The sequence below is a fragment of the Antechinus flavipes genome, chromosome 5 (genome assembly GCF_016432865.1).
Source record: "Antechinus flavipes isolate AdamAnt ecotype Samford, QLD, Australia chromosome 5, AdamAnt_v2, whole genome shotgun sequence".
Taxonomy (NCBI): Eukaryota; Metazoa; Chordata; class Mammalia; order Dasyuromorphia; family Dasyuridae; genus Antechinus; species Antechinus flavipes.
This window is the reverse complement of record NC_067402.1, coordinates 288,657,713-288,683,238: the sequence shown is the minus strand read 5'-3', so window position 1 is coordinate 288,683,238 and position 25,526 is coordinate 288,657,713. Positions and strand designations below refer to the sequence as shown.

At 43.8% G+C, this 25,526-nt stretch overlaps 2 protein-coding genes across 4 annotated transcripts in view; one reads left to right on the top strand and one right to left on the bottom strand.

Moving 5' to 3' along the window:
* The window catches only part of XPNPEP3 (X-prolyl aminopeptidase 3), a 32,053-nt gene extending 30,683 nt beyond the window's left edge, over positions 1-1,370 (bottom strand). For all 3 annotated transcript variants that reach the window (XM_051962101.1, XM_051962102.1, XM_051962104.1), the window contains exon 1: positions 1,014-1,370. In XM_051962101.1, coding sequence (XP_051818061.1) covers positions 1,014-1,224 — 211 coding nt within the window. In that variant the 5' untranslated portion in view covers positions 1,225-1,370. The remainder of the gene's footprint in view (positions 1-1,013) is intronic.
* On the top strand, positions 67-25,526 carry ST13 (ST13 Hsp70 interacting protein). Its single transcript, XM_051962105.1, has 12 exons — positions 67-630; positions 10,127-10,184; positions 12,781-12,856; positions 12,959-13,029; positions 14,651-14,717; positions 15,411-15,495; positions 15,713-15,823; positions 18,402-18,504; positions 19,338-19,454; positions 20,437-20,485; positions 22,098-22,225; positions 23,244-25,526. Exons 1-12 carry the CDS (start codon positions 143-145, stop codon positions 23,370-23,372), a joined length of 1,482 nt encoding a protein of 493 aa, XP_051818065.1. The 5' UTR covers positions 67-142; the 3' UTR covers positions 23,373-25,526.

Sequence of the window (25,526 nt, the reverse complement as noted above, 5' to 3'; positions counted from 1 at the left end):
CCGGCCCTGTGGCGTCCCGGGGCGCGGCCCCGCCTGGCGCCACTCTAAGGCTGCCTTCCGAGAGCGCCTGAGTCCAGCCTATCCAACCCGCTTCCCGCCGCCAGCCCACCGGCATCCACCAGTCGCGGGAGTTAGCAGCAGCATGGGGGGCAGTGGAGGCGTGTGCGCCAAGCACGGTTGCGCGTTCGGGCAGGCGACGAGCTCGCCCGGGGGACTTCTAGAAGGTTCGTGCGCAGGTGCGATGGGGCGGGGCGCGGGGGAGGAGCTGCCGCCAAGACCCCAAGGCCCCACGAGACTGTCCGGAAGGCGGAGCTATCTGCCGTTCCGGACCCAGTCCGCTCCCACGTCGCGCGTCCGCCTGCCCACCACCTCCGTCTCCTCCGTCTCGGCCAGCGCCCGCTTCGTCACGCGCGAGCGCGAGCAGTCGTCCGCCGCCTCTCCAGAGCCCGCTGCTCCGGCCCCCGGCGACCCGGCCTCGGCCTCAGTCCGGGCTTCAGTCCCAGCTCCGGCTCTGCCCATCATGGACAGCCGCAAGCTCAGCGAGCTCCAGGCCTTCATCAGGCTCTGCCAGCAGGACCCGAGCCTTCTGCACACCGAAGAGCTGCGGTTCCTCCGGGAATGGGTGGAGAGGTGAGGCCTGACCTGGGCGGGACCGTTGCGGGAGCGCGAGAGTCCGGGAGGCAAACGACCGGTCTGCCCCGACCTGCAAAGATGACCCCTCCCTCCCCCCAACTCCAGTGGTGAAGGGGCGCGCGTGCCCGGGATGCTCGAGGGGTGGGGGAAGGGAGCGCGTGCCCGGGCTTCGGAGGGGAAAAGGTTCTGGGCACGCTAGGGGGAGGGGCAAAGTTCTGAGTACGCTAGGGGGAGGGGCGCGCGTGCCCGAATTGCGCAGGGGGAGGGGCGCATGTACCCGAGCTGGGCGGGGGGCGCTTGCCTGGAGCGGGCCAGGATGAGGGGAAGCCTAGAGGCTCGTGTGCCTGGGCTGCCTAAGGGGGAGGGACAGGGGCGCCCACCTTGTTTTCCCCCTGAGGGCTCTTCCTGCTCTGATTCGGTTATTTTCGTGCACTGTTCTGTTCTGGGGCCCCCCTGGAAGGCTGGGGTCCGCTGCCCTTCTGGATTGGGCGGGAGGGGCGTGTCCGTGATGGAGGTGGGCGGGGCAGGGGCCCCTGCGGACCTGCCAGTCCAGGCCGAGGTGGGGCTAGAATGGCATTTAGAGGTCACCATTCAGGGAGGGCTGCTCATTTTTCGAGGAAGGAAATCGTTGAGGGTGGGCGGTTCTGACCAAGGTCACCCAGGTGGTCACGGATCCGGTCCGCGGCCTCCCTGGCCACGTGTTAGGTTTGGACCCCCCTGAGGTCCCGGAGCCCCATTCTCAGATGGCAAAGCCTCTCCTGTGCTTTTGCGCTTATAAAAGTAGAGTAGTTTGTGACGTTAAACCCGTTGGCAAGGAGCATTAAGGTTTTGTGGGAGCGGGACCTGGACCTGGATTGGTCACTGCAGGGGAGCTGAGTTTGGTTGCCTTTGGCGTTATTTCCATAATCTGCTCTTCCCTCACATGCAAGACTCGGTCCCACTCTTCTGCTTGAGCTTTGGGGATCTCAGCTCACCCTCTTCTGAGAACTTGCTTTGGGAGGGAAGTTGTGGTAGCCCATGGGTGGCCTGCATTTTTTGTGATAGTTGAAAACAAAATTGGTTCACCCCATTAATCACTTGCACCTGTTGTCCTAATTTTAGTTATTCTCATTATGTCTTGGGGTTTTTCCTAGAAAGTTCAGGCAGAGTCTTTTAATCCATTTGATGGATCCTCTGATTCTGCAAAGAAAGGCACAGGGACTGTCTGCAGGGTGATTGCAAGATTTTTGCTATTTATAAAGAGTAAAATGAACCCAGGGTGAACCCAAAAGGAAGTTACTTACTGAAAGGCAACTACTCTAAATCAAATTTTGGCTTTTGGCACAATCTGTAGCATCTTCAATGCAAAAAAAGATTGTATTCATTCAGTTTTTATGTATGTCATGAACAAAAGGGGGGAAAAACTAAAAGAAAATAGTGTGCGTTTATCCACATTCCATTTAGTCTTCATAGTTATTTCTGTATGCAAATGGTGTTTTCCATCCAGTTTATTGGAATTATGTGAGTTCACTGAATTGCTGAGAAGAACCAGGCTATCACAGTTGATCATCACACAATATTGTTGCTGTGTACAATTTTTTTGGTTCTGCTTGCTTCACTCAGCATTATTTCATAAAAATAAGTCTTAGCAGGCTTTTCTAAAATCAGCTTGTTCATCATTTTTATAGTACAGATTATATTCTATTACATTTATATCCCCTAACTTATTCAGCCATTTGCCAGTTGATGGGCATCCACTCTGTTTCCAGTTCCATGATACTACAAAAAGGGCGGCTATAAACATTTTTTGCACATGTGTATCATTTTCCCTCTTTTATGATCTCTGGGGCATAGACTCCCGTAGACACCCTGCTGGATCAGAGTATGCACAGTATCCTAGTCCTTTGGGCATAGTTCCAAATTGATCTCCAGAATGGTTGGATGAGTTCACAAATCTACCAACAATGCGTTAGTGTCCCAGTGTTCCCATATCACTTTCAACATTCATCATCTTTTCCTGTCATTTTAGCCCATCTGATAGGTGTGAGAGTTGTTTTACTTTGCAGTGATTTAGAGCATTTTTATATGACTATCAATTTTTTTATTTCTTATGTGAACATGTAATAATATAATGTCATCTAATCTATAATAAGAATACGAAATTCATATCCTTTAACCATTTTATCAGTCGAGTGACATTGGGCTGTGTGTTCTAAGGGAAATGGGAAATGGCTCCCAATATATGCCTTCAAGCGATTTCCTCAAGTTTCACTTGTCTATATTTGCTTGAAAACTCTTGTTTCCAACAATAGCTCTAGAACTGAAATGTGTTGTGGTTAGAGGACCAACCTGATGTGGGTGATACAGATGCTTGATGATGGTAGGCACCAAAAGTTCAGGTTCAGTCACGTGAAAAATGCACAGTGACCTTTCTCTTTGGCAAAAGGTAGATTTGTTTAGGGAAGAGGTTACAGACAAAATGAAGGGATACAGAACTACAAGACATCATCTGGATTGCATCACTGGAATGAAATCGAACACTTTAATTAAGCTAAGCTCTCACAAGCCTCTGGCAGCACTTAAGCTACTTCTTCGAATTTGTAATTCCATGTAATTTATACTTCAGAGCCCATTCAAAGGCTTATTCAGACTAGACCAAAGGCCTTCAAAGCCTTAAGCAGGTGAGTGGACACTGGGAATGGTGAATATGAGATAAAGCGGTAGAGCCTATGAAAGACAAGTTCCTCAGTGGAACTCGTGATTATCTAGTAGAAAGGGAGCTCCCCATGAGGTTGGGGCATTCCTTAGCTAGCAGGCTTTAAATCCTAAAAGGACTTAGCACCCTAAAAGTTAGCTGTAAGAAGGAAAAGTGAGGTTGGGAAGCATAGTGGAGTTAGGGAAGATACCATATGATGGGGGAAGGGGAGGAGAGATTATAAAGACTCTATTAAGGCAATGCCGTGGCACACTGACCTAAAGGAGGGCAGCAGCCATGAAGTGGCCCACCTAAATCCCTAAAGATTTTATAGGGAAAATTTAACCTCATGGACGTGATTGGGATTTCTGACGTGACTTGGCAAGGTAAGGCTGCTGGAGACCCCCCCAGATAAATTGGATTTCAGACTGGAGGACCTTTCCAGAGGGTGGGGCCACGGAGCTAAACTGATCTCTATCAGAGCTTTCTGCCTGTTTGCCTCGGGGATCAATTCTTTAGTGTTCTCTCTGTCCACAACCATTCCACACCTCATGAAAATGGACTTGTGTCCAGCCTCTTCATGTGGAAGATGATACAGGCCTCAAGGGGAAGTACCTTTTTTGAGGTCAGTCAGAAGTCTTATGGAGTTCTAGGTGGGTGTAAGGTAGCCTGCTCACACCCACAAGTATCCATTGCTCTCCCTACTGTAGCGCATTAATCATTCCTTCCTCGAGGGCAGTGGTGACCAGTGGAAGTTTTGGTGAAGCAACACTGTTTTAGTGATTATTTTTAAAGATGGGAAACTTGGAATAAATCAGATCACTCTTCCTTTTCACTTTGGTGCAGCTCATTGATAATCCATCTTGAATGTCTGTCCCAGATCTAGAGATCAGAGGCAGAGTGAATCTGTCCAATAGACTTGTCACCCAAATCTTTTCCTGTGTGGATAAACAGGGTAAACTCTTCTATGAGCTCATAATAACCTTTCATTCTTTGTAAGATTTTACCAATGAGTTATATTCAAATCCAGTGTTAAAGCCTTTTTTTTTTTTTTTTTTTTTTTTTTGGCAAGCTATATTACTGCTAATTAATGGGCCTTCTGGTCCCATTGCAGTGACTGATTTACATTATTGTAATTTCTGGATGAAATAGTAATTTTTGGTGTCATTTCTATTATCCCTTGACTTTGATTTTCATTATTGAAATGTTTCATTTTAACTATAGATTCTGTTTTTTTTTTCTCATCGCTATATTGTAAAGTCTGATTTTAATTCTAATGAGCCAGTGGCTCAACTTTCCAGAGATATGAGATAACCCTCTTAATTATCTTATCTATTAAAATGTCAGTTTAGTCTTGGGGATTTTTCTGGGCACAATTCTTGTTTTGAATAAAGTTTTGCAGGTAGTGAAGTATGATGTTTCTTCTGTACAAATCATGCAAATTATATAGGTTGGATTATCTCATTTCTTCTTTCTAAATCATACTTTTCTATATACTTCTGATCCTTCCCTTTCCCCACCTTTATGGATTGAAGTCCTGAAGTGTTAAAACTGTTCTACCCTTTCATCTTCAGCAAGCTGAAGTTGGCAATAAGCTGCACCGATTGTCTTGGTGACCATTTTGCAGACATCTATTGTTAGTGCCGCATTGTGTGAAAATGGCAAATGCCCTGTAAAACATTTCTGTTGTTTTTGGATGGATTTCTTGCTCCCTTTGTTCCCTCTCCAAGCAGTACATGTGGCCACGAGGGTGAATTAAGGGTGTATTAAGGGTGTGAGGAGGCTTTGGGTGGGGAGAAGAGGGGTTATCAGGCAGGACATGTGTATGTGTGAGATAAGAGCAGATTTGCCAGTGGATTGGAATGTGCAGTGAATGTAAGGATGGCTATTAGGTGAGGAACCCCAAATGAGGGGGATGCCCTTGGCAACAGTGATGGGAGAGTCGGAAAGAGGAGGGTTTGGGGAAAGAAAGATCCTGAGGCCTGGGCATAGAGTGGACACTGACTTGTCAGGCACAAGTACGGTGCTAATACCAGTTTGTCACTGGTCCCCAGCCTAGAAACACTGGATCTTTGGGAGGAGGAGGAGAGGAGGCAGCCTCAATTATTTCAAGGGAGCTAGCTCATTAAAAAAAAAAAAAACAAATCCCCAAATATTTTCTGTACACTGGATAATTGTAGGAAGATAGGGACTGGATATTTGATTGCATTGATAAAGGAAATCCTCAAATGAAAAAACTTCCTCTCAGTGCAGGTGAGTATATCTCTGTAGCTTACAGTTGTATAGGGTCTTGGGAGATGGAAAACTGGATCCCAAGTACTTCTGGCTCTCTCCTCATCCCCCCCCCTCAATATATCATTGTTGCCTCTAGGAAGAGTTGATGGTGGATCCTTTAAAAGTAATTGGGAGTGGGGCAACTAGTCGGCGCAGTAGATAGAGCACTAGCCCTGAAGTTAGGAAGACCTGAGTTCAAATTTGACGTCAATTGCTTAATGCTTCCTGGCTGGGTGACCTTGGGCAGGCCACTCAACCCCAATTGCCTGAGGGAGGGGAGTAATTGGAAATTTGAGCCCAGGCGTGACCTGGTCAGATGATACTTGAGGAAGTCATGTTGGCAACTGTGTCCTCTGGGTAATTGTTTTCTCTGAGAATGACATAAAGCCTTGTAGGAAACAAAATATCTTACCAAGATCTCACTGATGAACGCGGGGAAAGATTTCTTTTACATTCTTGCAAGAATGGGTGCCTAGTCAGTATTTTCTTTCTTATCCTCCCGATTCCCATTTAATTGCATGTTAAACCACATGACTCTCCAACTCTCATTATATAGCCAGTTCCTCCCCCAAAGAGCTTACCTTCTGGAAGGGGGAAGATAACTTGATTATCCTTGATAATCCTTGTTTATTTTTTCTTCTTGGGTTTGTTTTCTGTTTCATTTTGCCAACTTAATTTTCATAATTGTGAAAACCAAATAAATGTCTGTCCATTTCTCCCAGCCTAATAATGCTGATGTTAGCCTCGTCCTCTAGAATGAGCATTTTTGAAGGGGTCTTAAGCTGTGGTTATCATCACTTTTTTCTGTGACACTATATCTCCTAGACTCTCTGTACTTGAATGTTACAATTTTTCATCTGTTAAAGAAAATATATTAAACATCCATAATGTGCCAGGCCCTGTGCACATTATTAGACACTGAAAAAGATGAGATGTGAGAAAGTTTCAATGTCTGAGAAGCCCTGATGTTACCTGGCCTCGAGTGCCCCAAAAAGTGTTGCCAATAGCAGTAATTCAATATTGATTCTGTTGGTCTGTGAGCTGTAGACCTCTATGGTGGGTCCTTCCCCACCCCTATCCTCCTTCGATTGTACTTTTCAGCCATAATATTAGTGTATCAGTGTAAAGTTATCTTCTTGCTTCTGCCTTTTTGCTTCATTCCAGGGCCCTTTCTGATGGTTTTCTCCAGTTTATTCCATCTGGGCACAGCTTTTACTTCTTGTTCTGTTGAGGGCAGGGACTGCCTTTTACCCTCGGTTGTATCCGCAGTTCTTGGCCTAGAGCTTCAGATATACTTATTAGCAAGACAGGTAGTCATTGGAGGGAAGGCAGAGCTCCTGAGCCCCTCACATTGATGGCTGCCAGTTAAGAAGGTGCGTTCTTCACTGGGAAACGAATGTGAACTATTTGCATTTTTGTTTTTCTTCCCGGGTTATTTTTACCTTCTGAATCCAATTCTCCCTGTGCAACAAGAGAACTGTTCGGTTCTGCAAACATATATTGTATCTAGGATATACTACAACATATCTAACATATATAGGACTGCTTGCCATCTGGGGAGGGGGTAGAGAGAGAGAGGGGAAAAATAGGGGAAGAAACGAGTGCAAGGGATAATGTTGTAAAAAAATTACCCTGGCATGGATTCTGTCAATATAAAGTTATTATAAAATAAAATAAAATATATATTTAAAAAATTAAAAAAAAAAAAAAGGTGCGTTCTTTCTCTGCAGTGGGGGAAGAGAAGGGGCAGCTGAACTGGAAGGAGGTGCTTCAGGAAGTGGGGTGCTGTGGATCAGGCCCTTGAGCTTTTGCTGTCATCAGAGCAGAGGGAAGATGGTGGCCATTCAACTCGCCTTGTATATCCCTGTGTGTCTCATTCATGGTGTTGGCTTTGAACCCAGTGGGCTCAGCAAGGCCCAGAAGAAGATGGGGGAGGACGAGGTCTTGGACCAGTCGGGGTCGGTGGGGTTCTTCAGATGGAAGCACCGGAGACATCTGGCTAACTCCCTGCCTCTACTTTTCTTTTTGTCATTTTTACAAACATTTATAAAGTACCAGTTGTGTGCAGGGCCTGGTGTTAGATCCTAATGATAACAAAACAAAGAATACTTTGAAGGAGCTGTGCTCTCAGAAGTGATGGGGCCACTGTCTATTGCTAGGGTCAGATGGCAGATGAAATTTGGCATTCAGTCCTTTATCTACTCTTTGAGAAAGGATTGATAAAGTGGGATTTTTTCTGGAGGTGATTTACCTGTTTCTTTTATTTGTATGTGGTTTTTTGCTGGAGCAATTGGGGTTCAGCAATTGGGGTTAAGTGACTTGCTAAGAGTCACCCAGCTAGGCAGTGTTAAGTGTCTGAGGGCAGATTTGAATTTGTCCTCCTGATTTCAGGGCCTGCACCATCACTGATTTCTAGAAGACCAAGTTTAGCTTTGAGGAAATCAGACGGAAAATGATGAGAAGATATCACTTGTCACTGATTCCCCCTCCCCTTCCCCGCCGGCCCCCTCCTCTCCCCCCCGCCCAACTCCAGAGGTCATTCCCTTTTATTGCAGACTGAAAGATACCTGCAATCACATTTTACATCTCTAAGATGCTCACTCCAATGATGGATTACATCCATTGTAAGTGGATGACATCCTGCCCACCCATGACCTGCCACCATTCCTGAGTGATGATTCCTGAATACTACAATTCAACAGACGCTTATTTTTGAGTTTTTGTTAGTATTTTTGCTGACAGACACTTATTTTTTTGAGTTTTTGTTAGTATTTTTGCTGACATCTTTATTTTCAAATGCATCCTTCTCTCTTTTTTTCCCAGAGAGCCATCCTTTGTAACCAAAAATACAAAGGAAAGGTGGAGGTGGTGGCAGTGACAGGGGCATGCCATCCAAACAGAACACCTAATAGTGGCTCCTGGCAGTCTGTGCCATGGTTCAGGGGCCATGGTACTAACCTCTTTTTTTTTTTTTTTTTTGAAGGCCCAAAAATTTACTGTGCGCTTGCTGTGGCCCATAACTTGATCCTGCATTTAGTGCTGGGGATTCAGGGGGGTGAAATGCAGAGAATTCCTTTAGGTTGATGAAACCCTTTTCTCCACAATAGTGTTGGGAGTGAAAACCACCTTTTCCCTCCAAGGACTTAACTTTAATAAAAAAAATAAACAGATAAATGACTAATTCCAAATAGATTCCCTTGCCCATGAAAGGTCCAGGAAGTTCTGAGAAAAGGAAATCTGCCAGAAGGGCTCGGTCCCTTGTGCTGGTGCCTGCATTGCTTACAAACCCAGGGAGGGTGTCAGCTCAGAAGTGACTTCATAGGCCTTGCTGGGGCTTTGGCCAGATTGGCATCAATTTTAAGCACACAAGGTTCCCTTTGTTCCATTCTTACATAGAAAACCTGACCTTTGATGTAGTGCTTAATGTGTACAAGGTATTTTATTTTAAATTCTCAAAAACAAAAACAAAATAAGGTATAGCTAATGGGATACTTTGGCCCCCACCCTCCTCTCAACTTTATAGATGAAGAGGAAGACTCAGCAGTCCAGGACCACTTGGTAAGGACTGGGATTCAGGAAGCCTCTTAAGAGCTCAATTGGCTCATTTGTAAATTAAAGGGGATTGGCCAAGATAAAAGGTAGCTAGACTGCCCTCTCCTTTCACAGCAGTGATCTTAAATAACTCTACCCTGAGCCTATGGACTCCAAATTCAGTATTCTTTCTAGTATGTTTTACTTCTTATTGGAAAAGGTGCAGGGGAGGCATGAATGTGCTTGCGTAGGAAGAAATAGGATGAAGGAGGAATGGAATAGCTAGCACTGTGAATCCTACAGAGGTCAAGGGAAATAAGCATATGGAGGGTCTGGGAGAGACAATAGCGGAACCCTGTAGAAGCGACCTTGGAGCAGCTAGGGGTGCCATAGTGCAGGAAGCTGGGCCAGGAGTCTGAGACACTTCCAGCCTCAGACACTTCATTGGTTGTATGGTGGAGTTTTGACTTGTGCTGCTTAGCTGCCCTGCCAGAAGTTATTAGTCTATTTTATATGCATCAGCAATAGAACTAAAAGGTGTTGGGGAGATGGTGGTAGCTTTTTGCTTCACTGTGAGTCAATTAGGAAAAAGCTAAATGTAGATAAAACACAAGCAAGTGTTCCATTTAATTTAGATTTTACTTGTATATATTTCTGCCAGGATAACCCCACTTGATGATATTTAGATTTGGAGATGCCCCCATCATAAAAGGTTTTTTCTGGTATTAACAGAATACCAGTTAAAATGGATACTGCCGGATATATAGTGGAATAGAGCACGATGATTGTATGTGAAAGTTGGGATCTTTTTGCATGGCTTGCTTTTCAAGTATGCAAACATTCACCACGTGACTTTCTGAGCTGTCCCATCTGGCAGTGATTCCTTGCAGGCATCCAACTCTTTCGTAGTATGTAGCTGTTGTCAGCTACAATAGCATAATAAAACTGTTTGTGTGTTAAAGATAATAATGCGTATTTTTGTTAAAATTTGATTATTTTTTTTTCTTTTTCCAGTATGGGTGGTAAAATCCCACCGATTCCACATAAAGCAAAATCAGAAGAAAAAGTCAAGGTAAGTAGAAATTAATTCTAATTTGATCATTGAGGGCATAGCTAATGTTGACTTTCTTTTTTGTTGATTTTTAAAATTTTATTATATTCAGCCAAGATCTGCCACCACTCCCCCCAAATTGAGAACACAGAAAAAGCAAAACTCATGGCACGCATGTATCATCAGTCAAAACAAATTTCTCTATTAGCCACATCCTAAAAAGTATTTGTCTCATCTCATTTCTTCACTTCTTTCAGGGAGTAGGCAGATTTATTCCTCATTAGTCCTCTGGAATCTTGGTTAGTCATTACACTGATAAGAGTTCAGTATTCAAATACCATAACTTGTTTATCTGTTCTCTAGTTTATGGGCACCCCTTCAACAAGAGTTATTACTATTTTTGTACATCCTTAGAATTTGTTTTGCTCAAGACTCATTCCTCCCTCTTTCAATGTATCTTCCCTTTAATTCTCTTCTTCTGTTTTCCTGTGGAATGAAGTGTGTGTGTGTGTGTGTGTGTGTGTTCTTCTTTCAAATAGTTCACATAAGAATAAAGTTCATGTCTAGTGTCCCCCACTTCTCCCCTGCCTTAGTCTGTATAAATGTCACTTTTACACCCTTTCTGTGTGAGTTTTTCCTAACTTCCCTTTTCCCCAGAATATATTCGTCTTCTCCCTTTCCATTCTTAAGATCACGCCTAGACCTTGATTCATTGGACCCCTTTGTGAACCCTTATAATGATGAATGGTTTCACAAGGACCCCCTGGTATCCTCTCCCCATGTTTGAATGGAAGTTATTTATCCTTGTTTTATCTTTTAAGTTCATTTATGTGTTTGTACCTTTTTATGTTTCTTTTCTCTCCTGTATTTAAATCTCCCAAGATTCTCTGAGGCTTTGGTCTTTCCACCAGGAATATTTGGAAGAGTCTGTTTTATTAAGGGGTCCAGCTGTTTCCCTTGTAACATTATATTCGTTATATTTGGCTGTGGAAGTTATACTTAGCTATCTGCCCAATTTTTTTGCCCTTTGGAATGTCACATTCCAGGTCTTTTGGTGGTTTTTACTATAAGGGTTTTTATTTATTTATCTTTTTGTCTTTGTGTTTCTATTTCTTATTGTGTCTTTGGCTTCTATTTGGACCATTCTTATTTTCAGGGAATTTGTTGCTTTGCATAAAAGCTTCTATCTCTTGTGCCAAGTTGTCTTAATTACTGTTCCATTTCTTTGTTCTACAGCTATCGTTTCTTTTCCAGTTTCTTTCTCAAGTACTCTCATTCTAATTATAAAAAACATAACTTTTAAAAACTTCTTTCTTTATCTTCCAGGAATTATGGTTGAGTTTGTTCCCAGTCTGTGTGTTTCTTTGAGGCTTTGCTCATATATGTTGTGGAATCATTCTTTCTGGGCTTGTGTCTTGAGCTTTACTGCACTGTTATAAAGGCTCATTAGGGTGGGAGTCTTTTATTTATCCTCCCAGCTTCCTTCCTGACTGGAGCATTGACGGCCTCAGCATACTTCTGGCCTGCTCCTCTTGTTGTTTTCTGGGGATAATGGATGTCGTGTTTCAGAGTGCCAGGGATAGCTCAGTCTGGGTACCCATAAGTGTCAGGCTTCTAGAGTATTTGGTTTGCTTTGCAGAACAGCTACTGCTGCTCTTAGGCTCTGTTAGCTAGTGGGGAAACCCTGAGAGGTTCAGAGCAGCAGAATTGTAGGTTCTTACTCATTCCCCTACAACTTGACTAGAGCTTGGAAGTGAGACCCTGCTCCGAACTTGTGGTCTAAGCCACATCCATGCCCACTTCTGCATTGGCTGGGGCCTCCCTAGCCAGCAGGGCCACTGACCTCACTCCTCCCTGGGACTGGGGGTGGGGAGCAGAGATGCCAGTTGGTGCCTGCCCCTGTTAAGAGTAGCCTGCATGAGTCTAAGGGTGTCCAAGTCTGATAGTAACCTCTTTCTGTGTACCAGACTGGCCTAATCTTAAAACCTTTCCATGCCAACCTGGGCCATACAAAGGACTCATAAGGATTTTCTCTGGATTGCTTCATTAGCATTCGTTCTGGTCCATTTTCTAGCTTGGTTTGGAGGAAATGTGGGCACAGAAACTCAGTTTACTTCTGTTCCATCTTTTCTTGGGGTTTCTTCTGGATATATTTCTCCTCTCCTTAAATTCTTAAAGTATCCAAGGCATTGTAACGAGTTAAGACTTCTATCAATTTTTCAAGATAAGAAAAAACCATGTTATTAAGAACATTCTGAGAAAATCAGCATTTATAACATAGTTCCTGCACAGGTTCTGGCTGAGTGCTTTACATATCTCTCACTTGATGAGATATTGCAGGACAGCTTCAGAGCATGTGGATGGTGGAGCTAAGTTCAGTCCTGGGCTTGTTAAACCAAAACCATTGAGCACTTTGGACTTAAGGAAGGGCAGTCTACAAAGAGAGGATTGAACTCATTTTCTGCTCCAGTAACTCGTTAATGCTTATTATTCTTGCAAGTGAACACCCAGAGTTTTTCTCAGTGTAAAACCTCCCAGTGTCTGCTGCCATTGCACGTTCTGATTGATGAAGAGGTGGCGAGTATGGGGCTGACTTGGTTGGCTCTTGTTTTCTTAGGAAGAAAAGACGGAAACTAAAAAAGCAGAGGAAGCCCCCAAACTAGAAGAGCTAGAGAGCGAGGAAAGCGATGTTGGTGAGAGGAGCTGGGCTCATGTGATTGACATGGGGTGGGGGAAAGACATCCTTCTCAGACCTCCCCCAGATTGCTAATGGACTTGTGTTTTGCCCCTTGCAGAAATTGATAATGAAGGTGTGATTGAAGCAGATACAGACTCCCCTCAGGAAATGGGAGATGAGACTAAAGAGGTGAGTTCAAGACCCTCCTTGTCTTTTGCCTTAAGAATTGCTGGTAGTAGTAATTTCACTTCCAGTGAAAGCTGAAAGGAGGATGTGTATAAGTGCTGGTTGTATCCAGAGGCTGGGCTGGGCTGCTGGGGTCCACAGGGTATACAGATGCCTGTTGTATCTTGGAGCAGTCTGGGGATGAGCTTGTGGTGCTGAGTGAGGGTGGGAGGGGTAATGTGGGGATGGTGTGGAGCTCTTGGAATCGGGGAGGGATGGGAAGGGAAGGGCCCCAGGGCTTTGGGACAGCCAGATGTGCACCCCAGTGCAACATTGGGGACGAGACCGGGAAGGACTTGTGACAGTTAGATGAAGGTGGTTTTAGTATTGAGATGATTGGAGTCCTTGGGAGCCTCCAGAGTGACATGGTCACATCAACTCCTTGAGGGAAATCTTTTTGCCAGCTGTGTTGGCTGGACTTGAGTGGGAAGAGATGCCAGCTAGTGGATAGAGCATCAGGACCTAAATTCAAATCTGTCCTCAGATACTTGACACTTAAAGTTGTGTGACCCTGGGCAAGTCACTTAACCCTGATTACTTCGAAAAAAGCAGGAAAAACCAGTTAGGAGATCTTGGTAGCAATCCAGTGAGAGATGATGCCATTGACTCCCCACTGAGATGGTGGCCTTGGGGATAGAAATTCATAGGGTGTTGTGGAGGTAGAAAATTGGGAAGATTCGGTAGCCCAGTTTGGGCTGTATTAGGTGCAGAAGAATGAGTGGGAGGTCATGCTGTGGTTATGAACAGGAGTACTGTGCTGCTATAAAGCAAGCGTGGAGAGGAAAACCCCTTGGAGCTCTGTTTTGTACATGCTGGCGTGGTACGATGCTTTGAGGTACTCTAGTTCTAGAATATTCAGAGGCTGCTGGCGATGTGGTCCTGGAAGTCAGAGAGTGGCGCGCTTGTCTGGAGTGGAGATATGGGGGATGAAACAACCAGGGAAACTGGAGAGAATTTTTTATAGCATGAGATAAATTAAATATATGCACAGAAATATAGTAAGAAGAGAAAAGGCTCTTGTAGAAAGCAGTTTTCATAGGTTTTGTTCTTTTTGATGTCATAAGGAAAAAGACTTGAATGCTAATTGAGTACATTTTAAAAAAAAAATCCAGATGGGAAAATGAAGCACCGAGCATAAAGCTCATCTTGGTAAAAATGATACTGAAATTTTATTTTCTACTGCCAAGAAACATTTATTCTCAGAGGGGTTCCCTTTGTCACACATTTGTGACTTTTCATGGGCAGAAATGATTAGCGTGTGCTCATTTAAATTTTGATTCTCTTATTTCAGTTCAGCCAGTGAATTGCCTGCCCTTCCCTTTGCAGAAGGATCTTTCTCATTTACTCACTTAAAAACTAGGAGCAGTATTGTTCTGTGAGTCTGGCTCAAATGAAAGTAGAAGTGGGGGCAGCTCAGGGCTTGAAGTCTGGACAGAGTGGTCAGCCTGAAGTATGGGGCAGGGGGGTGCGGGGGCCAGCGTGGAGCCTGTGGGCCTCTGTGGTAGAAGCTTGCCTCTGTGCCCCTCTCCCCTTCCCTCCTCCACCCCATATATAATCCAGCCTCTTCTCTTTAATCTTTCTCTAGATAACAGATGAGATGATGGATCAGGCTAATGAAAAGAAAGTGGCGGCCATTGACGCCCTCAATGGGGGTGAGTAGAGGGGCTTCTTTTGACCTTCCTGGAGGTGCCTGCCCTGTGCTTACGCAGCTACACCAACAGAAAAGTGTTCCTTTGGGAAAGATCTGGCAGCTAGGTGTGTGAATGAATCCCTAGAAACTACCACAGGGAGAGCGAACAGTAGGAAAATGTCTTTTTTCAAGAAGGTGGTGATGAGGCTTCTCTGCTAAGGATCCGCGAACATCCCTGATCCCCACCCTGCCTGTCCCAGCCTCAGACGCTCTTCGGGCAGCACTGCTCTCATCCAAGCCTCTTCCATGCTTATTCCTGCTGCGCTGTGCTCGCCCAGACGGGAGTGGTTGTAGTTAGCCCGAACTTGGGCTAGATTCCCTTAGTGCAATCTCTGACTGATATCCAGCAGCCTTTTTGGTTAGAGAGGACATCACACTGAGAAAGTAGCACATATTGGTTCCCTGGGGGTTTCAGATTTAACAGTATGTTTCTTTCCTGGGCTACATGCAGTTCAGGAGACCCTGAAGCAGGCACGTGCCAATAGCTCGTTTTGCACACTGACCTAAGTAACTACTAATATTTTTGCTGGTCATGGGAAGAATGTAGATGACTATTCTAAATGTTATTTGGGAAATGTGAGGTAAATGAATATTACAAAAGCATTAACATGGTTTTTTGTCTGTTTTTCATTTTTCCTCTTGGTTATTACTTTAGGTGACCTTAATGCCGCCATTCAGTTATTCACAGAGGCCATCAAACTCAATCCCCGTTTGGCCATTTTATATGCTAAGAGAGCCAGGTAAGGAGCCCTGGGAAGTGAAGTAACGTGCAAGCTCCCCCCTTTTTTTTCTTCCTAGTTTGTGGGTCATTGGATCAGGAAGAAGGAAGGGGGGAGGAGAGAAGGTTCCAAATGGCACTTGTCAGTGTTAGCTTTTTCTTTTCTCATGGGGACTGTTGTGTCAACCTTTTGTGAAATTGTTTTTGAAAGTGCTTAATAATGTCATCTCTCTTTTTAGTATCTTTATAAAACTGCAAAAACCCAATGCTGCTATTAGAGATTGTGATAGAGCGATTGAAATAAACCCGGACTCCGCCCAGCCCTACAAATGGCGAGGGAAAGCCCACAGGTGAGAGAGAGAGCAACTTTTGGGTGGAACAGGGCTCCCTTTCCTTCCTCTTCTTCTTTTCCTTTTCCTTCCTTTCCCCTTCCTCCCCTTGGGAGGAGAGAAGAACAAGAGGCTGTCCACAGCTGCCAATCTATCCAGGGCCTTTCATCTCGGTCACCCACTGGTTACACCCCTTCTGGTACATAGTTGCTAGAGGTCTTTTCAGCAAACTACCCACATCCATTTAGTCCAACCTCTACACACTCTGCACTTAAGTGTATATGTTGAGGGGTATTTCCTTGATGGTGCAGAATCTAGCCCCCAGCTGGGTCTGAGGTCTATTTCTTTGGATTCATATATTGGGGCTTATTCCCAGGAATAGAACTTTAGAAGGCCAAAAGTCTTATCAGTTTTGTGAATCTTCTACCGCCGAGATTCCATCATTCCTATGGAAAAAGTACTGAAATCAATTTTTAGTATAGTAACTTGTATGTTTAGAGAACGTATATTTCCTTTGGATTGATTTATGTTGAGAAGTTAGATGGGAATGAAAAAACCGTCTTCCTTACCTGTATTAGGAATAAGAACCAAGAAAAGGAAGCCAGAAAGCAGAGGTCGCTTAGTTTCCAAAAAGAGCTAGAATGCAGGACTGACCATCCAGTCCCGCCAAATGCCCCTGTGAGAGATGATGAGGTAGGAAATCTTTCCCTCTTTGGGGTGAGGTAGAGAAAAGAGAAGGGGGTCCTTCTAGCCTTGAGGAAGACAAGTAGGGGAGGCCAGGGAAGGCAGAGCAGAGAGGAAGGGAGCTTCACTGAAATGTCCTGGCCAGCGGAGGGGTGTTGGGCTGCCTGGAGTCTGGGAGACAGATCTGGCCTCAGACGCTCCACTACTGCCTGTTTCTCATCTGTGAGGCAGGGACAGTGACAGCGTTTCCTTCACAGGGCTGCTGTTGGGATCCAGGTTGAGGTACGACACTGTCAGATGCTGAGGACAGGGCCTCTAAGTGCAGGCTGAACCATTGCTAGTGAGAAGGCAGGTGTTTGGTAGTGGAATCTGCATCAGGTGATCGGAAGGAGTGAGCCATCAGCAGGGGGGAAGAGAGAGACGCTTCAAGGCATAATAAGCTTAGATTTCCTTCCTTAGCTAAGAGAATGTCATCTCTTTAAAGGCAAGGATGGTGTAGTTTGTGTGCCTTGTGCTATCAATCAGAAAGAAGGCACTGAATGAAATAATTGGTGAATTGAAGACTGATGAGCTCTGAGAAAGATTGATCCCATTGTGATGATGTAGACCCTGTTTATCGCTAAGATAGAGCTTGTTCTTTTCCTCCTCAAGGTCAGTCTTAAATGTTCTTTTCTCTCCATCAGTGAAAGTAGAAGAAGCTTGATGAGCAGAGCATTGGGTGTGGGGGGCAAGAATGGAGACTTCCCTGGAAAGGGAGTCTAGAGCTAGTTTGAGGAAGTCTGAGTCTGGGGAGCAGAGCGGCCTTCTGATAAGGAATGACAGGCTCAGACATGTTCATTGGACTGTCTTGTGGCGAGCAAGGAAAGGACTATGTAGAGGGAGAGTTTGGGGAAGCCAGGAGGGGGGCCTGGAAGGGGGTGGCAGGTGAGTAAGAGAAGGGAAGGACAGAGCACATGTTATAAAGGGAGGCTCCTTAGAACTTGGCAGCCAGGGGATGTGGGGGCTGAAGGTGGCACACCCCTGGACTTTACAGGGAGACACTGTCGGCCTTTGGGCTCCAACTTGCAGGTATCCCCTTTGGGGCTTTCTTGCCAGACACTGGAAGAGTTTGCCCTTTCCTTCCCTAGCTTATTTTGCAGAGGGGGATACTCAGACAAACAGGATAAAGTGAGTTGTTCCCAACACAGTGTCAGGGACTGGATTTGAACTCGGTAAGATGAGTCTTCCTGTCTCCAGGCCTGGTTAAAAAATTCCAGTGTCCCTTTGTGTGATTTTGGTTACACCATTTTTATTGAGTTGTGCCAGAAGTGAATTATGAATCATTGAGTACCTGAAACCAGAGCACTTTGTAGACCTGAAATACAACATTGCTGTTTCTTAGTAACCAGAATGATTCTATCTGCTGTGACCCATCATATAGAACCAGTGCTCTTTAATGTAGATTAAGAGTCTGATGATGAATGTGTGATCAACAAACTGACCCTAATCTAAAACACAATTTTTGTTATCAGTCCCCTGAAATTATTCTGAGGGGGAGGATTCACTATCTTCCCCAAAGCATCTGAATCCCTCCCTTTTCTGGATTTGTATCTCTTCAAGGAAGAAAGACTTATTTTCTATGAAAACCTAAAATAGTAATATTTTTTTTCTTTGAAACAGCTGCTCATACTGCTGAGATCAAAATGACATCAGTTACGTGTAGTTGATGTGAGAGAAATAAAGTGTGAATCAAGTCACAAATGAGCTGTGCTTTTGATTCTTACCTGTCTCATTTAGATCTTTAGAAATGATCCTCTTTTAGTTTGTTTTGGAATGAAAACCAGGTGTTGTGGCACTCTGGTAATGGGAAGGGGAAGAGATTGCAGAGAGATCGGAAGAATTTATCAATTAATTATTAAATCTAAATCCATTGTAGACTCCTTGGTCACTGGGAGGACTCTGCTCGTGATCTTGCCATGGCTTGCAAGCTGGACTATGATGAAGATGCCAGTGCTATGTTGAAGGAAGTCCAGCCAAGAGTAAGTGAAGCCACAGGTGGCTGGGAAGTAGTCTCACAGCATCACGTTTGCTGGAAGCAGCCCAAGTGAGACTGCTCCAGATAGTCTAGGTCAGGACTCTACTTTTTCCACAAGGGAGATTTTTATACAACCCAAGTTATATATTGTACAAATCAAATATTTATTGATAATAAATTATAATTTTGCAACCCCATCGAATCACAGTTTAAGAAGCTGTGCTGCAGAGGAGGGATAGAGGGTTGGATACATGCTTTTGTAGAAATGATCTAAGAGTTGAGTGATGGGCAACCCAGCTGTGATATCCATCCCTGGAACAGGTGGGTATGCTATGAGAGCATGTTAGCGTGTACCTCAAAACCAGGTTAGATACTGGATCTTTGCTTTAGGGAGGCCAGGAGGTGTGTGACTCCTCTGATGCAGAGGTCCTTCAAGTAGGGCTAGCAGAGTAAACTTTCCTTATCAGAAGGCTGGTCAGGGTGTAGAGGAGTCGCTGACCACAAGAGGGCGCACAATCCCTTCTCTCTGAGTAGGCCTTGAACTCTTGACTACATTTTTGCCACTGTAGTGATGTTCTCAAAAACAGCTTATAAATTAAGTAGCTGGGTCTCTTCCCGTCAGTCCTTCCTTACTGTCTCATTGTAATGGGTTGCCTTGCTCTGTTAAAGTTGTCATTTAATTGCCATCCCAAATTTTTTAGGGTATTTAGTCAGGAATAGTCCTACATTTTCTGTGGGAGATGAGGGGATAGGCAGGGTAATGGTTGCCCACGTAGTTTTTTTTCCTTTGTTATACTTTAGAGAAAAATATATTTCTCTTTCTGTTCATTTTACCAGGCCCAGAAGATTGCTGAACATCGGCGGAAATATGAAAGAAAACGTGAGGAACGAGAGGTCAAAGAAAGGCTAGAAAGGGTGAAGAAGGCTCGGGAAGAACATGAGAGAGCCCAAAGGGTAAAGAATTTGAGCTAGAGATAAGAGATCAGGCCCTGATCTTGATGTCCACACGCCATACACTTGCACAGGTTCATAGTGGTGATAGAGCACCTAGCTGATGAGACATTAACCCACAGAGGAAAAGGAAGCTGGATCAGCCTGTTCCCATCTGAGGCAGTTTGTTTTGTACCTTTCTACTATAGTGGGATTTCTGCCCATCACTCAGTGGTATTCTCTTTTTCTGCCCGCTGATCCATCAGTTTTCTGTTTTGGGTGGTAGCATAGGATTATAATTTAATTCAGCAGAAAACTTCAAAACTCACTGATCATCAAGTTGAAATTTTTCATCCCAGAAAGTGTTTTTGTTTCCCCTCACTTATCTCTAACCATTAGAAAGACTGACAATTGCACCGTTAGTTCCTACCTAAGTGCTTCTCCCTGAATTTCTGTTGAGGGCAAGCCCACAGTCCTGGAGAGCTGGGGCCATCCTGGTCATTATCCTGCTGACAAGTTAAAGCAACTTGGGTCTTTTAGAAGCATAATCAGATCGGATTTACTGAATGTTGGCCTGGTTTGTTTAAAATAAAGTGGAGTAGCAACAGTGTCATGTGTTTTATTGATTGATTTTGCTTCGTATATTTTTCTGGTCCTTGTAGACCTAATAGAAATTCTGCTATCTTTGATACAAGGTTATTTTATTTTACATTTTAAAATGAGTAAACAAGCAATTATTTAGTAACTACTGTATGCCAAGAACAAAAACCAAAAAGCTGCAGGCGTTAAGTAGTTTACATTCTTCTGGGAGAGACAGTTAACACCTCAAATTCTATAAAGAATAAATACAAAATGTTTTGATACAAGGTAGTTAAGTGAACTCAGAGCCAGCTTTTACACAAATGATCCTGACCTCTCAGATATTTGTGATTGAGTCAAGCAAGTAAGAAAGCAATTGAGATTCTCCTTCTGGAATGATGGACTCTTTTTTTCTGTCTCTTCAAAGGAGGAAGAAGCCCGACGAACTTCAGGAGCCCAATTTGGCTCTTTTCCAGGTACTACTTATCAAAATAACAAACTGTCAGTGTTTTGAATTAAGGAAATTGTTTGGGTTTTTTTTTCTGAACTCTAAGAAACATGCAGTAGAATTGTTTTCTGTGTATATATTATCAGAGTACATAGTTACATTATCTAGGAAAGACAGTTTTTATGTATCAACAATGTAATCTTCCATCTCAGGAAAACAGGATGGGGAAAGAGGAGGCGTGAAACCCAGTTTGAATGGAGAGGAAGGGATGTCCAGAAAGCTTAAATACTTACTAGCCAAGTTAATTTTTTCTGTATCTTTAAATGAACTGGTCTCTTGCTGACATTGAGCCAAAGAGACAGAGACGTGGAGGACAGGCAGGGACAAGGAGCCCAAGCGGACTGGACTGAATTAACAGTGAAAGGCACTGGTCCTCTGCCTTTCACCCTGTCCTTCCCCTGTGGCTAGCGCATGGTGTGTGTGTGTAACTCCTTGGAGCCCTCATGTATAGAAAAAGAACTGAGCCCCAAAGAAGTGTCCTCCAGAGAGTCTGAAAACCAAAGGTTCCTCTAAATCCCATGATGTTTGCCTGCTGCCAAGTGGTTTCCACACCTGAAAGGAAGCATTAAAGCTCCACGCATTGGGAGTTCATTTGACATTGCTCTGGCTCTTGGATTGGCAGTAATGAAGTGGGCTTTAATGGAATAATAGAATATCTAAAATGTGAATTAATAATCCAGTATTAGTGGAAGTTGTGCCCTGCTGTGGGAACCATGGACCAGCTGGGTGAGCTTCAGAGATCAGAGTATGAAGAAGAGGTGAATCATGGACAGTGAGGACTTGTCTGTTGGGCTTCTGGGCTTTCCTGTTCACCCGTCATCTAGGTTAATAGGAGCTGTGAGGCTTCTGAAGATGTGTCTGTGTTGTGATTGGCTGGATTATAAGCTGGAAGTGAATGTTCTGTGTAGAAACTTGAGCAGAGAAAATTGTGTCCAAAACATACTTATCAATACACAGACTTGGAAAGTCAATGGCTCTCATTCTGATTGTCTGGGCCAATAGGTCAGGCCTGAGGGTACATGCTTGGCCTAAAACTCTCCTGAGTGTGGCCTGAGCCAGATTAAAATGGAATTGGGAATGGGTGGCTGGTTGATACAGTGGCTAGAGCACCAACTTTGGAGTCAGGAGGACCTGAGTTCAAACCCGGCCTCAGACACTGAACACTCCTGACCAAGTCCCTTAATCCCAATTGCCTTGCCAAAAAAAAAAAATAATAATTTAAAAATGTAATTGGAATTTAATTAATCTTTGGCCAAATAAAAATACAACACAGTATAGATGAGATGACAACTTTAAAGCTAAGATAGGGTGTGCAGCACATAGGGATCCTCATGTATGGTTTATGGCCCCATTTCAGTTGCTATTAGGTACCCCAGGCCTAGGCTATCGTCAAAAGGTCTCAAGATAAAAGCCAGGGATTAAGATGAGACCGATCCAGAATTGTCACTTAATGGCAGCTTTGGCATGCTGGGTGAGGAGCTAGCAAATGGTTCAGTTGTTAGAAATCATATTGTTAAAAGCGTGACCACCATCATGTGATTTTTTTTTTTTGCTTGTTTTGTTTCATTCTCATGTTGCAGGTTTTCCTGGAGGTATGCCTGGGAACTTTGGAGGCATGCCAGGCATGGGAGGAGCCATGCCTGGGATGGCAGGAATGCCCGGGCTCAATGAGATTCTTAGTGACCCAGAAGTGCTTGCCGCCATGCAGGTAAGCTTTGTAAAAACCGACCTATCGGCTGCTGATTCTTGCCGTACTAGGCGGAGGTACTAGTGGTTCTATTTGTAGTGACAGTGAAACCATTTTAGGAATCATCTTTTCCTGTTGAGTGACTGATGGGTCATTTGGGGAACTCAAGAAGCGCCCATTCTACATGGGGAGCAGTTTGCGGGGAAAGGCTTTATGAAACAAAACAGCTGTTTTTTTCCTACAGACTCCCCTCCTCCCATTTTCCATCTTGACTGATTTCAGATTCCTCCCCACCTAAGACTTGCCCACAAGGTTGGGCACACAGTGTGGTCCTAAAGCTATCCTTTACCGTCTCCTTGTGGTCAAGGTGGTGACTAAAGATTCTGGCCAAGGGGGCACAGCCCTAAGAGGGCAGCCATCATAAAGGGGTGGAGGAACTGACTCCGGGCAGGGAGGAGAGAATGACCCTCCTGGGAAAGGAGATTGTACCCATGTCTGTCCTTGGGCGCAGTCACGAGTCTTATAAACTCTTTTTATGTTTCTAATGTGTTCTACAATTATCTAAGAAACTTTGGAAATGGCATGTAATAGAACAAGTGTAAATACTTTAGCTCACACAAGGGAAAATTGCCCTATATTAGCACATTGCTCTGGTAGCATGTCATAACGGAGAGAAAGTAGATCTCGATTCTAGCCATGACCAAAAGTCCTACTAGATGGATTGATAGGAAACGACACAGAAAAGAGGCAAGCAAATGAGCGTTGGGGGCGGGGGGGAGGAGGGGACGGATCCAGCCAACTGTTGTACTTACTGATGAAACAGGCCCACTTCCTGTAGGATTATTTGTTCTTTTAGGAGAAGCCAAGAATTGTGAACACTACTATGGGCCAGAAAGCATAGTGGTGAGGCTGACAGATTGACCCTGACAAGACTAGAGTCTAGCTGAAGGGGCAGTATGATTTAGGCTGATAGATGAGTTCATTAGGGCTGTCTTCCTCCAGGATAGTTTATCTAATGGGGTTACAACTTTGTTTGCAGGACCCAGAGGTGATGGTGGCGTTCCAGGATGTGGCACAGAACCCTGCGAACATGTCCAAATATCAGAGCAACCCAAAGGTTATGAATCTCATCAGCAAATTGTCAGCCAAATTTGGAGGTCAAGCATAAATGCCCTTTTAACAAATAAAGCCCTTACTGACGGAAAAAAAAACACAAAAACAACCCAGATCACTTAATGGACCTCGCAATAATACAAACCAAATGTACCTCTGACCTTCTGGTGAAGAAAATTGGGGTGCTTGGAAGATATTCCCCTCCCCCTTCCTCCCTCCCCCCACCCCCAATGCAACAGGAACATTTTATAGTGATTGGTTGGCCATTAATCATATCAGATAATGTTGTCCTACTCTGAATCACAAACTTAAGAAACATAAAAGCATTTTCCAAAACTTACATAAAGAAGAAAGGAAAGATAGTGCAAAAAATTATTTTCTTTACTAATCATTTTGGCTTTCCCGTGGATTTGAATAGACTTCAGGGTGAGGAAAAAGAGACTTACTTTAAAAAATTTCTTATCCAATCATGGTGGAAAATTGGTTTAATCAGAGAGAGGAGGTGAACTTCCTCATATAATTATGTAAAATTTGAAAAAGTTCATGCCTATTTGGATTTTTTGATTTTTTTTTTTTTTTAAATTCTGTGCTTTTAAAAAAATGCTAATTTTGATGGCAAAACCAACTGTGGGACCACCAATGATGTAGTAAGTATGTGAGCAGAGATGGATGGGAGCTACCTCTGGCAGTGTTACCAGATAATCTCTCCCATAGCATTGTGGGGAGGAATTAAATAATTAGATCCTGCATTGTGATGAAGGCATGTTTTGGTGAAACTGGTTCACCACCTTGTAATCTCGGCTCCTCTGTCACTGTCATCGTTTGTATCTTTGTGTAGGGAAAGGAAGGAGGAGGTCCTTTACTTTCTTGGATGTGAATTGATTTCTTTTTCTCAACAAGACACTTGGTCCTCTTTTGGGCTGTGTGTTTTCAGTTATTCCCACAGTCTTATTTCCCCCCATTTTATTAGGCTAAAAATAGTTCTCATATAGTCCATATTTATAAAGAATATCATTCAAAGTAAACATAATTATGCAAGCATTGCCGAATGTTTGATTTAATGTAAAATGCAACACTTACTGTTTCTATATATATAGGCTAATACCCTTAGTTTCTCATTTGGACAAGAAATTTCATTTTTACTCACTGGAACCCTGAGGACCCCACATATATCTATACTAAACACAGCAAGTTTTTGGTTTTCTTTCTGTTACTTGGGAAATGTCCGTTGGAAATTACATTTGCATTTATCTTTCCATTTTGGGGAAGGAGGGTGTGAGCATTGGATTAGTGGGTACATAAACGTGTAGGTGAACATGGCTATATGATCCAATATTAAATATGTGATTTATAAATAGATTAGATTTGTGATTCTTTTCTGCATTGTAGGACTGTTTATTTTATAACACATCTCATTGCTGCTTTCCAATAGGGAACTGTCCCTCTCGGTAGATGCTAGCTGTTGCTACGGCTGCTACCTCTGCTCTCCTTTCCTCAAGTGACTTTTAAATAACAGTAAGCTGGACACCATCCAGAAAACGGCTCTGGCTTTGCCTGCATGGACAAGGCCCTCCATCTAAAGACATTCTGAAGGGCAGCATGTTACTCATACACAGCCTGTGATTTAAGGACAGGAGTAGCTGAGGCAGTACAGTACAGTACATCCCTAAAATAAGTCATCAGTAAACCCGATGACACTTTGCCGCCCCCTTTCCCCTCCAGCAGGCAGGATGGAGCTCATGGTGCTGAGGCAGCACAGCTGGTTTGGTAATGGATACCCTTACTCAGGCAGAGACCTGGGTTTTTCCTGATGGTGTGGTCTGCCTTCTTGTAGCCCTCAGCGTGACATCACCAACCTTCCCAGAATCCTAGCCTTTTCATTTGGTTTATTAAACCTTACTTCCTACATTTAAGCAATGCAAAAAGTTTGTCCCAGTTGAGTCTGGATAAGTCATCTCAGTCTTAGGAAAACAGCTTGTGTTCAGTGTGTTGGGCCTGATTGGTTTGCAAATATAAAGCTTATTCTCCATTTGTCTAGGAATGCAACATAAATAGCCAAGTCTGTGATTTTTTTTCTTGTACTAACAACTCTACAAGAAAGAAAAATGTGAAAGGAGGCTTTTTGTTTGTTTTTTGTTTTTGCTTAAAATAGAAATTATTGGATATTTCTAGTCGCCTTCACAAATAAAGTGTGGTTTTCAAACCGGAA